Raw genomic sequence first — 15845 nt, forward strand, 5'->3', positions numbered from 1 at the left:
TGTAACAACCAGGCAGACTGAAATCTTACTGATTACCAGATGAGGATATGATTGCTTGGCTGGAGAAGGAAAAACCTTTTGGTACAATAGCAATATTTGCCCTGTGCCAGGCACTGTGTTAATGCTCTGGGGATGCATAAGCCTATCAGTAAGACCTGGTACCTGGCTTCCTGATGAGCACCAGCTAGAGCGGGGGATACATGTTAAATGAGCCCATGAGATTTATGTTCATATTTATGTTTTGCTAAGTTTGCTTGGAATCAGAATCAGAAGACATTTAGGGTCTGAACTGGTAGATGCGGGTATGGACTGGAAGAGAGCAGCAGGGGTATTCCTCCCATCTCAGACTTGATGAAGTAGATATGGGGATGCAGTTTACAGGAATAAAGGGCATTAGGAGAGAAACTGTGTTGGGGAAATGGTGAGCTCTTTTAGCTGTTGTGAGACATATCATACAACAGCTTAGTGGGCTTTTCTTCCGTGCTTCTCATCCTCTATCCTAAGTAAAGAGTCTAGAACACCAAAGCTGCATTTCCCACACTCTGGTACAACTCTGAATCCAAACGTGGTTTAGGTCCCTCAGCTGGACTTACGCAAGTCTTGAATTCAGAACTGAGTCCAATGGAGGAAGAGGTGACAGAGCTCTAAGCATCATTCTGCTGATGCAGATCTAGCAGGTGTAACTGACTCTGGATCCAGCGATTTCAAGAAAAAATTTGAAGGGTTAGAAGAAAGGAGGACCTGGGACAGAAGCTTTAGAAATATATTTTAAGAGATAGATGGTTGGGAATGCAAGCTAACTACAAGAGGAAGATGGCCAAAAAGTAGGACAACCAGGAGATGGTGACATAGAAGCCAGAGGTGGAAAGTTCTATAAATGTGTCCAGGAGGCCAGACAAGCCGAGCACTGAACATGTCCATGGAATCTGGTCTTTGGTAACCTTGGAAAGAGCAATTTGTGGTTATGACAACGGGGTTCTGAAAAGGACCCAGCAGTGAGGGAGAGATAAGGAAACCATGAGAGAAGGCAGTGTTTGAACAAACTCTGACCATCCCTGGGGGTGATACGGGATCAAAGGAGGGGAGCTGTATTTTTAAATCTTTAGTCAAGCTAAGTCACCCTCCATAATGAAGCATTAATGAGGTGTTACATGAAGTGCTGTTGCATATTTCATCTAAACAGTAAACTTTTATGTGGAAAAAAGCAGCATGTGTTTGGGGATGAGATGAAGTCAGGAGGCAAAGGAGAGGAGAATGAAGGAGAGGGAGGGAATGCTTACATACTTTAATTGTTGTGAAAATGTAGGAGGGGTGAGATTCAGATAGGGAGATGATTTTAGACAGGGGAAAGGAAAGGATATCTCTTCCACTGTCCCAGGAGGACAGGGAGGCAGGGACAGCCTGTGGGTCAGGAACTAGTTGTGGTAGAGGTTTAGGACATGTGGGCTGATATTTACTTTCTTGGTTCAGTAACAGAGTTTTCTTTCTGGGTTTGTGGAGGCTGAGGATCCCAGGTTTCAGGAGAGTAGAGAAGACCTTAATGGTCATCCTGGGGAATGGGCATCCTCACTACACTGCCATCGGTATTGGGACCTGCTTTGAGTTAATGACCAGAGTTGACAGCAGGACCGCCCTGTCCAGCTGTGGGACTGTGCCTAGCTAGACTCTGGTACCTGCCCACAGGCAGGGAGCAGCTGGTTGCTCCAGGAACCCAGGCTTGGGGGTGGTTCTGATTGCCATAGTGGAAGGAAAATGAGCAAGGAAAACTGACAAGCTACTAAGGCAGAGGTTCTCAATAGCAGACAGGATGGTACCGGTCTGGTGTCTGGGAGCAGGTAGAACTGCTCTGGGTTATCACAAAGGTGAGGAACACGATTGGAATTTAGTGGGCAATTCGAATGCTAAATGTCCTGCAGTATGTGGGAGTGTGCTTCACAGTAATTGTTCCCCTCAAAATTGCCAGTTGCACCCACTAAGGATGCAACTGAGCAACGATGGGATCTAAGCCAAATAGAGAGGAAGGTAATGCTAGGAGGGGGAAAAACAGGCAGGTCAAAGAGCAGAGGGACCTGAGCAGGTGAAGATCAGACCAAGTGGGAAGAGACTGAGTTCTAGCCAGCAGGACTGGAGGTGATGGTCAGACACAGTGGGTATCTGAATCCTTGACTTGAGATGCAGGCCATTTCCAGTGACGCAGCACAGAGGGAGATTCCCCAGTTTGAGTCTGAAGGTGCAAGAGCCGTGATGGTGCTTGATGTGCAAGAGATTTATTGGGAGTGACATCATGAAGGATAAAGGGACAGGTGGGGATTCAGATTGGAATGTGGGGCCAACACCTGCGATAAGAGAGGGCGCAAGGGAGAGAAGGGTGGGAGAAACTCTGGGAGCAGTACCAGGCTCAGGGTGAGCCCAGAGCAGTGACTTCTCACCAGAGGAGCCCAACGAGGCCAAGGGTGGCCAGGCTCAGACTTTGCAGCCTAGTCATGGCCTTGCCACCAAACAGCAGCCGATCTGAAGCTGCCCTCCACCCAGGCTCCCCCCGTTAACACGCAAGGTGGCTGGCATAATGTGTGGGTAAAGTCAGCTCCAGGAGAGCGGGGATATACTTTAAATTTTTTTTCTAATATTTTATCCCTAATGCCTTGGCAAATTCAAATTGTCATTCAGAAGTTTGTCAAAGGAACTAATAAATACCAAGCAACTGTACAAAAGAGCATGGAGCTAAGCCTGGCTGAAGGGTCAGAGTCCAGCTCTACCATTTACCAAGTAATCTTAGAAAAGTCATTGTTAAATGGGGATGATAAATAGCTCCTATTTTGTGAGTCTGTGAGGATTAAGAGGGACACTTCAGAAGAAAGCTCAGCACAGTGTCTGGACTGTACTGGTAAGTGTTAACCACTTTTTGTGTTTTTACTTCTACCCCTTCCCCTCTTTTCAAGATGTTTTATTGTATCAGTGAATAAAAATGAGTTCAGGTAATTGAACTACAGGGATTTCGTCTATTTTCCATATTCAAGTTGGTGCCCCGGAATAGGATGAGTCCATGTTGCTCTTGCTTTGTAAACCTTCTTACTATCTTGTGCCGTGTTCTAGCCACTGTCATTATTTGGATCACATAGGCAAAATCAAGAACCATTACCATGCAGACTTGGTCAGAGACTTAAGTAAATGGGTTCCTCGGTGGGGGAGCAAGAATGTGAGGGTTTCAGAGCTGGAGCAGGCTGCATTTCACCAATCCCACATAAACATCCCCCTGGATGAATGTCTTCTCAGCCAGGAAGAGGAAGCAGTCTGCTTTTCCTTCTGAACAAAGCCTGTGCTTGCGTGAGTGTCTCTGGAGAGAAATGTGTTTGTACATTAGACTGGTAATTAAAGGCTCCCAATAAACCAAGTCTCATTACTCTGCTTAAGGAGCTGCCGAGTGTCTGGCACAGTGTCAAGTGTCTGCTTGGTACAAAGCTGAGCCTGGAGTAGGCTGGTCCTAGGGTGGGGTTGGGAGAGGGGAGCATGGCTGGGAAGCCCTGCCTTGCTATGTCTTGTTTATACTGCACTGAAGGCACACAGGAGGTCCTCACATTTCTTCGGTTTCATTGTTCTCTTTTCCAAATATTTCAGTAGGCTGTTAAGAACCACATCAGCTGCCTGACGCAGGGAACATTACAATAGCTAATTGTCAGTATCTCAGTAGATGTCACAAATCCCTTTGCAGGTTGAACTCTCAGACAACAAGAAAGCTGCTTCCAGTCATTCTTGCTAGTATTCAAGGGAGTCTGTTAGAATCCAGGTTCATATAAGATAACACTGATCACTTCAGTTCCTTCTGCACAAAATAGAGCTTGTGGTTTGGACTTTACAAATATTTGTCTTATTAATCACTTTCACTGGGGCAGAGGGATAATACTTAGCCTTGTGAAGTGCTGTCTAGTTTGCAAAATACTTTCACCCTCATCTAAATAGCTCTTTACCATCATGTGTTCTTTTTGTTTTGTTTTGCTTTTTTGGTATCAGGGATCGAACACAGGCCCTTGTGCTTTCGGGGCAGGTGGCGACACCACTGAGCTAAATCCCCAGCTCCATCATGTGCTCTTACTCAGATTATGGGTAATATTCATGTTAAAGTTGGCCAGGACCAGAACCATAGCTGCTGACTTTTATTGACAACTTTCTTGGTACCAGGTGGAGGGTGATCAGTGGAAGTAGGAAAGCCAAAAGAACAAAAAAGATCTTGAATTTACTTTGTACATATTGCCTATTATGTGGTTCTTGGGGGACCTCAGGGTGGCATTGTGTCACACAGTCCCAGCTAGAAAATACCTGGTACCTCACAACTGATTTCACTTTTCTCCATTGTTCTTTTCATGGCTTTCAAAATTTTCTATGGTTTACTACTTCTCTGAATTATTTTGAAGAAGCCAAATCACTGTAATTAATAATACTTCACACTATTGTTACTTGACTCTGCACTTGCTTTTGTTGTAAGCATTTTCTAGAGATTCTCACATTTAATCCTTTTTTTTTTTTTATATCAGGGATTGAATTTGGGTCCTTGCGCATGCGCAGCAGGCAGTGAAACCACTGAGCTAATCCCTAGCCCCTCATTTAATTCTCTTGATACTCCCATGATGTGGATAGAATTATACTTGTTCTTATATTTAGAAGCCAGGCACAAATAAATTAAGTAAAATGCCCAAGGTCACAGAGCTAGTGAGTGCTGGTCTGGCTCTAGGGCTCATATTCCCTGCCTCCTCCCAGTACTGGGGATTGAACCCATGGCCTTTGCACTGAGGTACATTCCCAACCCTTTTGGAAATTTTTATTTTTTTATTTTGAGACAGGGTCTCACTACGTTGCTAAGTTGCCCTGGCTGGGTTCCTGTTCACCTGATGGACAAAGATATTCCTCATGCTAAGCTTGGACCAACTTGGGAAACATGGGATTGATGAACCAAACCTCTTTGCTGGGATGAAACAGCAGACTCTGAGAGATCAGGTGACCTCCTGAGGAAGTCAAGTTTCAGTCTTCTGTGTCCAGGTGCATCGTGGTTTCCACTGCACCATGTTGCCACTCCAAGTCCAGCATGCAGGACCAGAACAACAAAGCCTGCCATAAAGAGGCAGGTATCAACTAATTTTTAATTAAGCTTTGGGGAGTTGAGTGACCACTAATTATAATTCCCTTTTCAGTTTCCTCCATGGAAATGCTTATTTCTTTAATCCTGGAAAGAAGAAACTACCAGAAGCCCTCATTGGCTTGACCCTCTTGCTCACTAGTTGGCCAGCTGTTCTTTAGTACATTGTGTATTAAATAAACTCTGGGGCAAAGTCCATTTTCCATGCTCTGCTCTGTGGGTGCTGACTTCCTGCACCTTGGCTGTTCCATATTTCCACTGTTTTGAGACTCCTGAGGGGAGCTGGTTTGGGGGTATGTCTAGCCTATTCTGGACAATAGGATATAACATACTATTACGCAGGACAATTATGTGAATGCCTCGTTTCTGCCAACAACGAGACATAATTATTATATTGAGAGATAGTTGCTCATCTAAGGCCTTCTAGTATGCCCCAGCGGGAATCAAATTATTGGCTTTTAAAAGAAAAACATTTCTGGAAGAAAAATTATCCTGGAAAGACCATCCCCACCATTTTGTGGGCTACCTATTTCATCTTGTTCACTTGAATTTATCTGTAATTTTGTTTTAAATTTAGACTTTTCAAAAATAGCTTAGAAATAACCAGCCACACACACTGCTGACCCCATTAAAAGTGGTTAGTAAGTGAGGCTGTGGGAGCTTGTTGGTGTCCAGCTCTATAAAGGCTCAACATTTTCAGATGCTCCCACATAATATGGCTGCTGAAGACACACCATCTATGAGACTTGAAATGTCACAATTATCTAAAAGGTCCTGGGAAAATAACCTAAAAATCACATGTACCTGGAGCCCAGTTCCTTTACACTTGAAAGAATGTCAGTGTACATGGATGGATGGATACACACACACCACTCCTGATACATACAGAGGTCAGAAGAGCTCCAGAAAGTACCATATACTGCACAGCACACACTCATTTAATCTGAAGGCCACTGGTTCTCAGCCCTGGCTGCACGTTATATAAGCCTCCTGGTGGCCTCTGAACACTCTGATACCCAGGTCTAGAGGTTCTGATCTACTTGTTCTGGAGTGTGACAGGGGAACCCACTGTCCCTGTTTGTGGAAGTTGGAGTTTCCAGGGTGTAGGAATTTCAGTGCTAAAATGAAGAAAAACCTGGGTGAACTAAGTGGTCACCCTGGTTGGAGACAGGTGCTTCTCTTTGTAATTGTCCTGATGATTCTAACCAGCCAGATTGAATTAGAGCCCTCAAAATGCTCTAAACTTTAACCCACAAGCTGAGGACAAGTAACTAAGCACTTGAGAAAATAATAGAGAATATTTTATTACTATAGAAAATGATGATGATGAAGAAGCTCTTTGTAAAGGAGAAGTCCTGGCCAGATGATACTTTCTCCCCTTTTCCAGGGCCCCGACAAAGTTACTACACCCCTCTCCCCAACCCCGGTCTGGGCTGCAGTCCACACACAGAGCCCCTCTGTTGAAGTAGGGAGGGACTACTGAATTAGTTTATATTAAAGAACATTCTGGGGGGGAAGTTTTGCTCAGGAGCCCAGCATTCCAAGCTGGGTCACTGCCGCTGGAGCCCTCATCAGTCCTAACCAGCAGGACATACCAAGCAGACTAGCCACTCTTCTTTCTTTACTTTCCAACCGGCTTTGGAACAACTTGTTAACATCCAACAGTGTTTGCAAACATATCTTGTTTCCACCCATCCATCTTGCCCCAAGTTCCCAGGCTGAGAATGAGAGCAGAGCATGCATACCTGCAAGCTTCTGGAGGTGCTGTGACTCTCTACCGTAGAAATCACCTGGGAAGCTTTTCAATATCCATGTGCCCCAGCCCATCGCTAGTCCAGGAAGTCAGAATCTCTGCAGTGGGGACCAGGCATTGCTTTCTGAAAGCTCCCCCAGGTGATGGCAATGTGTAGCCAGGGCCGAGAGCCTCTGCTCAATAATCATTCTCAGCATGGGCCACGAGCCACTTCATCAGCCTCACCTGAGAACTCGATAGAAATGAAACTTCTGAGGCCCTCCCCTGGACCTGCTGAATCAAAACACTTAGCAATCAGGTTCTTTTTCTGTTGATTTTTGTTTTTTAAAGCAGTCAGCTTTAATAAACCTTCTTGGTGATTCTCATGCACCATAAAAGTTTGAAATCAATCCAGATGACAAAGTAGTATGTTCAAAAAATACAGAGAATATTGAAAAAAAAATTAAATTTATTACAGTAAAAAACACCTTGCCACGAATACCCCTGAAAACACTCCCCCTCACTTCAAACAGAGTCATCCCATCAGTCTTGAACTTGCTGAAGCAGTTCTGGAAGTCCTCTCCTATGTCTTTAGTTGTGTCCGTGTTGCTGCCTTGATGTCCTCAATTGATTCAGAATGTTTATTTCCATAGTCATTTTGACTTTGGCGGAATAGCCACAGACATCTCATCGTGCCAGTTGTGGTGAATAAGGTGGATGAGGACACACTGTAATGTAATGTTTCTGCGAGCCTGTCTTTCCAGTGGATGACTCTCAATAGCAACATTCACCATATTTTTGATCACACCTTGTAAAGCCCCTAATGAAAGAGGACTTCCAGAACAGCTTCAGAAAGTGGCAAGAACGATGTGCTGTGTTCCACCTGGGGGTATTTGAGTGGGATTGAGGACAATGTGTCTTTTACTCTAGTTTTTTGTTTTTTAAAATTTAAGCATTCACCAGATATTTAGATCTATCTATATATATATATATATATGTGGAGAGAGGCACTTAAACTGTTAGTTTTTGCCTCTGATTTCCTTACATGTGGCACAGCTCAATTCCCTCTTTCTAATGGCTTTCTTTTTTAAAAATTAATTTTATTGGTACATTTTAGGTATACAATATAATGACATTCATTGTTGGAAATTTGCACCTTTACATAATCTCTCTTGGTTCTTATTTTTTCTTAATTTCTGCCCTCCCTTCAACCCCTCCATCCCTCCCTATTTACAAAGACTTTCTTTCCATTTTTCATTTTCTCGTATTAATTCCATTTTCTTCTTTCCTTTCCTCTACCCCTCCCTCCTCCCCTTCCCCTTTGCCCCTTTTCTTCCTATTTCACATTATCTATGATACCTTTTAGTCCTTATTTACATTTTCAGTTTCTCACACTAGAGAAACTTTTTGGTATTTACACACGTGAGTCCTATTTATTTCACTTAAGAGTATCACCTCAATGTGCATCCATTTAGCTATAAATGTCTCTAATTTCTCATTTTTTGGCTGAGTTGTACTCCATTTCATAAAAAAAAAAAAAAAACACATTTTCTTTGTCCAGTCTCCAGTTGATGGACAATTGGGCTGCTTCCAAGTTTTAGCTATTACAAATTGTGCTGCTGTGAACATGGGTGCACATATATCACTGTGGTATGATTCTTTTAATTCTTTGGGGATGATACCTAGCAGGGGAATAGCTGGGTTAAATGGGACTTCCAGTTCTAGTTCTTTCAGGTATCTCCATACTGATTTCCACAGTGGTTGCACCAGTCTGCACTGCCACCAACAATGGAGCAGGGTTCCTCTTTCCCAACAGCCCCACCAGCATTTGTTATTGGTTAATATCATGATAGCAGTTATTCTTTCTGGGATAAGGTAGAATCTCAGCATTGTTTTTATCTCCATCTCTTGAATGACCAGTGATGTTGAACATATTTTCATATGTTTATTTCCTGCTTTTATTTCTTTGTCTGAAAAATTTCTGTTCATTTCAGATGCCCATTTTTGGGAGGTCTGATTTTTTAAAGTTCTTTATAGAGTCTAGATAGTAGACCTTTGTCTGAGGAACAGCAAATGAAAATTTTTTCCCACATTGTGGGTTATCTCTTCACACTGTTGGTGGTTTCTCTTGCTGAGCAGAAGCTTTTTAATAAGAAGAGATCCCACTTGTTGATTGTTTGTGCTAGTTCACGGGCAACTGAGGTTTTGTTCATAAAATCTTTTCCTACACCAGTATCTTCAAGAGATCTACCTGACCTCTGTTCCAGCCAGTTCAGTGTTTCTATTTTAATATTTAGATCTTTAATCCATTTTGATTTTAGTTTAGTGCATGGCAAGAGATATAGGTCTAGTTTTAATCTTTGGCAAGTTGAAACCCAATTTTTTGAGCACCATTTATTAAAGAGGCTATCGTTCCTCCAGTGAGTGTGTTTGGCTCCTTTTTCAAAGATGAGGTGGCTGAGTGTGTCTGGGATTGTTTCTGCATCCTCTAATTTGTTGCACTGGTCCTCAGGTCTGTTTCTTTGCTAGTACCATGCTGTTTTTATCACTGTAGATTTGTAGTATAGTTTCAAGTTGGGGATTGTGATACCCCCTGCCATGTCTCTGTTGCCTAGAATTGCTTTAGCTATTCTAGGTCTCTTCTGGTTCCAAATGAATTTTTGGATTGTTTTATCAAAGTCCATGAAGTATGCTGCTGAGATTTCAATTGGGATTGCATTGAATCTATATAGCAGTTTTGGAAGTATGGCCATTTTCACTAAGTTGATTCTTCCTACCCAGGAGCAAGGGATGTCTTTCCATTTTCTGATACCGTCTTCAATCTCTCTTTTCTGAGTGCTATAGTTTTCATAGAAGAGGTCTTTGATTTCTTTTGTTAGGTTGATTCCTAAGTATTTCAGTTTTTTGGATGCTATTGTGAAAGGAATTGTTTGCCCTATTTCTCTCTCAGTGAGTTTGTTGTTCGTGTACAGGAAAGCTATTAACTTTTGTGTGTTTACCTTGTATCCAGCCACTTTACTAAATTTGGTTATTAAGTCTAGGAAACTTTTGGTGGAGTTCTTGGGGTCTTCTATAAAGAATATCATGTCATCTGCAAATAATGACAATTTGACTTCTTCATTACCTATCTTTATTCCTTTTCTTTCTTTCTCTTGTCTAATTGCCGTGGCTAATGTTTCCAGAACTATATTGAACAAGAGTGGTGATAGTGGACATCCTTGTCTTGTTCCTGATTTGAGTGTGAAGGATTTCAGTTTTTGACCATTTAGTATGATATTGGCTGTTGGTTTTTCATAGATGGCTTTTATCAGTTTGAGGTAGAGACCATCTATTCCAATTTTTTGTAGGGTTTTTATCATAAATGCATGTTGGATTTTGTCAAATGCTTTTTCTGCATCTATGGAGATAATCATATGGTTTTTGTCCTTGCCTCTATTGATATAGTGTATTCCATTGATTGATTTGCATATATTGAACCATCCATCCCTGCATCCCTGGGATGAATCCCACTTGATCAGGGTGTATGATCTTCTTGATGATCTTCTGCATTCTGTTTGCCAGTATCTTATTAAGGATTTTTGCATCTATGTTCATTAGTGAGATTGGCCTATAGTTCTCTTCTTCAGTTGGGTCTTTCTCTGCTTTGGGGATCAAGGTGATGCTTGCTTCCAGGAATGAATTTGGGAGTATTGCTTCCCTTTCAATTTCATTGAAGAGTTTAAACAGTTGTGGCAGCAGTTCCTCTCTAAATGTCTTGTAGAATTCAGCAGTGAAGCCATCAGGGCCTGGGCTTTTCTTAGTTGATAAGTTTTTAATTACATTTTCAATTTCATTGGTTGATATTGGGTTGTTTAGAATTTTTAGGTCTTCTTCGTTCAACTTTGGTAATTCATATGTATCTAGGAATCTGTCCATTTCTTCTGTGTTGTCCATCTTATTGGCATATAGGTTCTGGAAGTAGGTATTGATGATCCTCTTGATTTCTGCTGAGTCTGTTGTAATTTAATTCTTTTCATTCCTAATTGCATGGATTTGGGCCTTTTCTTTCCTTTTTCTGATAAGGTTGGTTAAGGGTTTGTCAATTTTGTTGATTCTTTCAAAGAACCAACTCTTGGCTTCATTGATCTTTTGTATCATTCTCTTAGTCACCATTGCACTGATTTCTCCTCTGATCTTTATAATTTCCTCCCTTGTATGAGCTTTGGGTTTGTCCTGCTCTCTTTTTCTATAAGCTTGAGGTTCAGCATCAGGTTGTTTAATTGAACTCATTCTGTTTTCCTAATATGCATATTCACTGCTATGAATTTCCCTAGTCAGACTGCTTTCATTGTGTCCCATAGATTATGATATGTTGTATTGTCATTGTCATTTAATTGTAGGAACTGTCAGATTTCTTCTTTAATTTCTTTCTTTCTTTCTTTTTTTGTACCAGGGATCAAGCTCGGGTCCTTGTGCTTGCACAGCAGGCAGCGAAACCACTAAGCTAAATCCCCAGCTCTCTTCTTTAATTTCTTCTGCGACCCATTGGTTATTCAGAAGTGTGTTGTTCAGTTTCCATGTGCTTATGAAATTCTTGTGGTTTCTTTTGCTATTGATCTCCCATTTCATTGCACTATAGTCTGATAATATATAGGGGATAACTTCAATTCCTTTGCACTTACTTAAACATGTTCTGTGTGTGAGTATGTGGTCTATTTTGGAGAATGACCCATGTTCAGCTGAGAAGAATGTGTATTCTGATTTTGTGGGGTGGAACACTCTGTAAACATCTGTTAAGTTCATTTGTTCAAGAATTTGTTTGAGTTCTAGTATTTCATTGCTTATTTTTTTTCTAGTTTATCTATCTAGTTGAGATAGTGGGATATTGAGGTCCTCCACTACTATTGTATTAGTACTTATTTGATTTTTCATGTCCTTTAGTATTTGTTTTATATAGTTGGGCACACTAGTGTTTGGTGCGTATATGTGTATGATTGTCATCTCTTCCTCTTGGATTGTTCCCTTTACAAGGATGTAGTTTCCTTCTTTGTCTCTCTTAATCTGTGTTGGTTTGAAATCTACTTTATCTGCAAAGAGGATAGCTACTCCTGCTTTTTTTCAGATTCTTGTTGCATGGAGTATTGTTTTCCACCCTTTAACTTTCAGTCTGTGAGCTTTTGAATTAAGTGTGTTTCTTGTATGCGGCATATTATTGGATCTTGCTTCTTGACCCATTTTGGCAGTCTGTTTATTTTGTTTGGTGAATTGAGACTATTAACATTGATTGTTATAACTGATACATATTGACTTATCATTGTCGTAACTTTTTCTTTTTGTTGGATTCTCCCCCTTTGTGTTTAATTTCTTGTCATGCCTAATGGATTCATTCTCCTGTGCTTCCTGGGGTTGTGATCCTCATTGTCTTTTCCTAGGATATTGTCTAAAATTTTTTGGAGTGCTGGTTTGGTATCCGTGAAGTTCCTAAGGTGATTTTTGTCATGAATGTATCTTATTTCTCCATCAATTTTGAAAGATAGTTTTGCAGGGTACATCAATCTGGATTGGAGGCTATTTTCCTTTAGGGCTTGAAATATGTCACTCAAGCTCTTCTTGCCTTGAGGGTTTGCACTGAGAAGTCTGCCGTAATTCTGATAGGTTTTCCCTTGTATGTGATTTGTTTCTTTCTTTAAGTGCTTGTAGAATTTTGTTCTTCTGTTGGGTATCTGGAATCTTAACTTATATGCCTATGTGTAGATTTTTTTTTGATCAAGGCCAGTCAGAGTCCTATATGCCTCACTTATCTGTATATTAAGTTCTTTTCCCCTGATTGGGAAGTTTTCTGCCATTACTTCTGTGAACAGTTTTTTTTATGTCGTCTTCACTCTCTCCTCTTTCTTCATTGACTCCAATCAGTCTTATGTTATTCTTCTTTGCATCGTCTAGCAGCAGCTGGATTGATTTCTTGTGGTCCCTTACTATTTTAAATAAATTTTTCTTTTCTTGTAACTGTTTGCAATTTTATCTTCTGTATCTGAAATTCTGTCCTCACATTGTTTCATTCTGCTGAGTAAACTTTCAGTGGAGTTTTTAATCTCCTGGATATCTGTTTGGATCTGTTCTATGGATTCCATTTGTTTCCTATGTTGGGATTCCATCATGTTCCTCACCTCCTCTATTTTTTTTATCTGTATGCTCTCTAGATTTATTAATCATGTCTTGTACTATGGGCACAATCTCTGCTGTTATTTGAGAAATTATTTCCGATTTCATTTTTTCCAGATCCTCTTTCTTTGCCAGTTCAAGGAGTCCAGGTGGTTGAGTATGAGATTTTTCCATGTTGTTTGCCTTTGGGGTTGCTTTAGATGATCTGGAAGACTGGTTTTGAGACTTGTTTATGTGTCGTCTCATTTCAGCAGGGTAGGGGGGAGGATGTGTGGTGCTGATGCTGGCGCTGCTCACCTCCTCAGCCCCAGGGGTGGTGGTACAGCAGCCTGGAAGGTTCACCTCCTCTGCAGTGGTGGCAGCTCTGCTCAGCCCTGAGGGTGGTGGTATGGCACCCTGGGGCCCAGAAGATTTACCTCCTCTGCGCTGGGTGCAGTTCTCCTCCTTGGCACTGGGTTTGGTCTCTAATGGCTTTCAATAATAAAGTGATGAGCCCCAGCTTACCTGGGATGGAAAAATATGGAAAATAGTTTCGAGTCTTTTATTTCTGGTCTGGGAATCAACAAAGCAAAATAAGGAAGCAGTGGAGACAAAGTATTTGTTTTCATTTAATTAAGTCATCTGCTTTACATTGTTTAAGTCTCTTACAACTTGGGTATGTAGAATATTGATTTTTTCAAAGTAGAAATGAGAGAATGTCAAATGGTAAACTAACATTCAGTTATACATATTATGTATTTTAATCCTTATAATACTGTGAGGTATCTTTGTCCCCAGTTTCCAAATCAGAAAAGCAAGGATCAGAGACCCTAAACAAATAGTTTGCTTGTCTGTTAAATGACAGAGCTAAGATTCTAATCTAGATCCGTGCAGCCTTAAAGACTGGGTTTTCTTGGTCCAGTAAAATAAACTGGTGTTTAGCCTTGGGAGTCAGCCAACAGTTCTGTGTCCAACTGCAACACAAACAGATTAGTGTAGAACTTCTCACCTTCAGGGAGACATTGTTAGGGACCAATTCTCTGTGATGTTTTCTACCTATCTCAGGATATGTAGAACCCTATCTTTTAAAAATATTTGCATAGTAAATAGCCATGGAAGAGAAAGATCTCTCTAGGGCAGAGGGCAAATTTATTTCCTGGACAGGAGAAAAACAAAGATAATCTCTCTGGGGCAAGATTGGGCAAGTTTGTGAGTTTGGTGGCTTTGTCTTGCGGTTTCTCTGCTGTGACACAGAACCTGTCTGTATACGGCATCCCTCAGCCTGGACCTGCCTCCCCATTGCCCACAAGGGACTGGGTAGGCACTGACTGGCAGCCAGTGTGGCTACAAGCAGTAAAGTCCTTTATTTCCAATCCAGGAATCTCATGTCTTCTGCCAGTAACTGTGAAACTGTGGTAGGAGGACTTGTTTGCCACCAAGCAGGGTCAAACCTGAGACCCTAATACTCCTTGACAAACACGGCCTCTCGCACCTGGGTACACAAACCAACACTTCACATTCCTTCACGTGGCCTTAGGTTTGAGCACCTGTAGTCAGCTGAGAAGTATCGTTCTACTTTTCTCTTATCTTCCCTCTCTCCCTGCTGCTATGATTACTGAAACTGAGCAGAGAATAGAATAAGACAGGAAGAAGATCATGTGGGATGTTAGCTTCAAAGAGAACTGAAGGCCACCATGTACCAAATTGAAACCCCACTGCCATGGAATCATAGGTTGAAAGTGACTTTAGGAGCTTAGTCCACTTTCCACTTAATATGGTAAACATTTTAGAACCTCTTGTTATTAACATCTTTATGATAGTAGTGCAGACCTAAAAAGTAATGTGAAGGTGACTTGATACCTCCTTATGATTTCTTCTCTTCAGTACTAATCCTGCCATCTAAAGACACATAGACAGCTGGGCATGGTGGTGCACACCAGTAATCCCACAACTCTGGGAGGCTGAGGCAGAATGATGGCAAGTTCAAGCCCAGCTTAGGGAATTCAGTGACTTAGTGAGACCCAGTCTCAAAATACAAAATGAAAAGGACTGGGAGTGTAGCTTAGAACCAAGGCCCTGGGTTCAATCTCTAGCACTGCCAAATAAGACACATAGACCAAAGTGAATCTTCAAACCCTTCAGCTGTCACCTGCTAACCCCATTGCCCCCCAGCCTAGGTTAAACCTTTTCAATCTGTCAACTACTCCTCCTTAAACATGATCATCAGATCCTTACTTATACAGCCATTTTCTGAATATGCTCTATTTTGTCCATCTCTGTCTAAGTCCCTTAAAGAAATCATTTGGTTTTTGAGCAGGTAATGCCTGAATACAGTAGAAACTTCACAAGGTACAGGTATGTGTCCTTCCCTTGCAGACTCTGGTCACCCCTCCCTCCTTCAGTAACATGTGGGATACAACCAGGGTAGCTCTGGGGTTTTTGCTTTATATTTTCATTACTACCTTTAAACATATCCAATAATTTTTTGTTTGTTTTTGCCAGCCTTTCAGCAAAAACCCTTTAAGCATTTCAGTCTTACATTCTGAGCAACATCCTGCACTCCCTCCCCCAGCTCAGACTGGATCTGCAGACCAGAAAGCAACCCTGGGAAAGTAGGGCATAGTTTGTGTCTTCTCTGCATATCCAACCCCACTTGCTTCCAGAATGGGGCATGGCAGAGGCTGATGATTAGAGGGGAAGACACAGTCTTCCTCCTCATTGTTGACCTTTGATGCCCTCTGTGTTCATGTGCTGTGGATCAGTACAGCATTCCATAGAGCATGTTAAATAAGGGTTAAGTGAATTAATTAGTTTATGAGTGGCTAGGTGAATTGTCTCAGCAAGTTAATAAATGTATCCAAATTA

General features: G+C 41.5%; 1 protein-coding gene across 1 annotated transcript in view; it reads right to left on the reverse strand.

Annotated features, from left to right (window-relative positions):
* The window catches only part of LOC147826206 (uncharacterized), a 39058-nt gene extending 32069 nt beyond the window's left edge, over positions 1–6989 (reverse strand). The window contains exons 1-2 of the mRNA XM_087181685.1: positions 6874–6989; positions 4951–5100 (exon numbers count right to left, since the gene is read on the reverse strand). Coding sequence (XP_087037811.1) covers positions 4951–5100; positions 6874–6955 — 232 coding nt within the window. The 5' untranslated portion in view covers positions 6956–6989. The remainder of the gene's footprint in view (positions 1–4950; positions 5101–6873) is intronic.
* Between the last annotated feature and the right edge of the window lie 8856 nt (positions 6990–15845).

This window comes from Heterocephalus glaber, unplaced genomic scaffold (assembly GCF_053883595.1).
Source record: "Heterocephalus glaber isolate CG9 unplaced genomic scaffold, H.glaber_assembly_v1.0 deba00001472, whole genome shotgun sequence".
Classification (NCBI taxonomy): Eukaryota; Metazoa; Chordata; class Mammalia; order Rodentia; family Bathyergidae; genus Heterocephalus; species Heterocephalus glaber.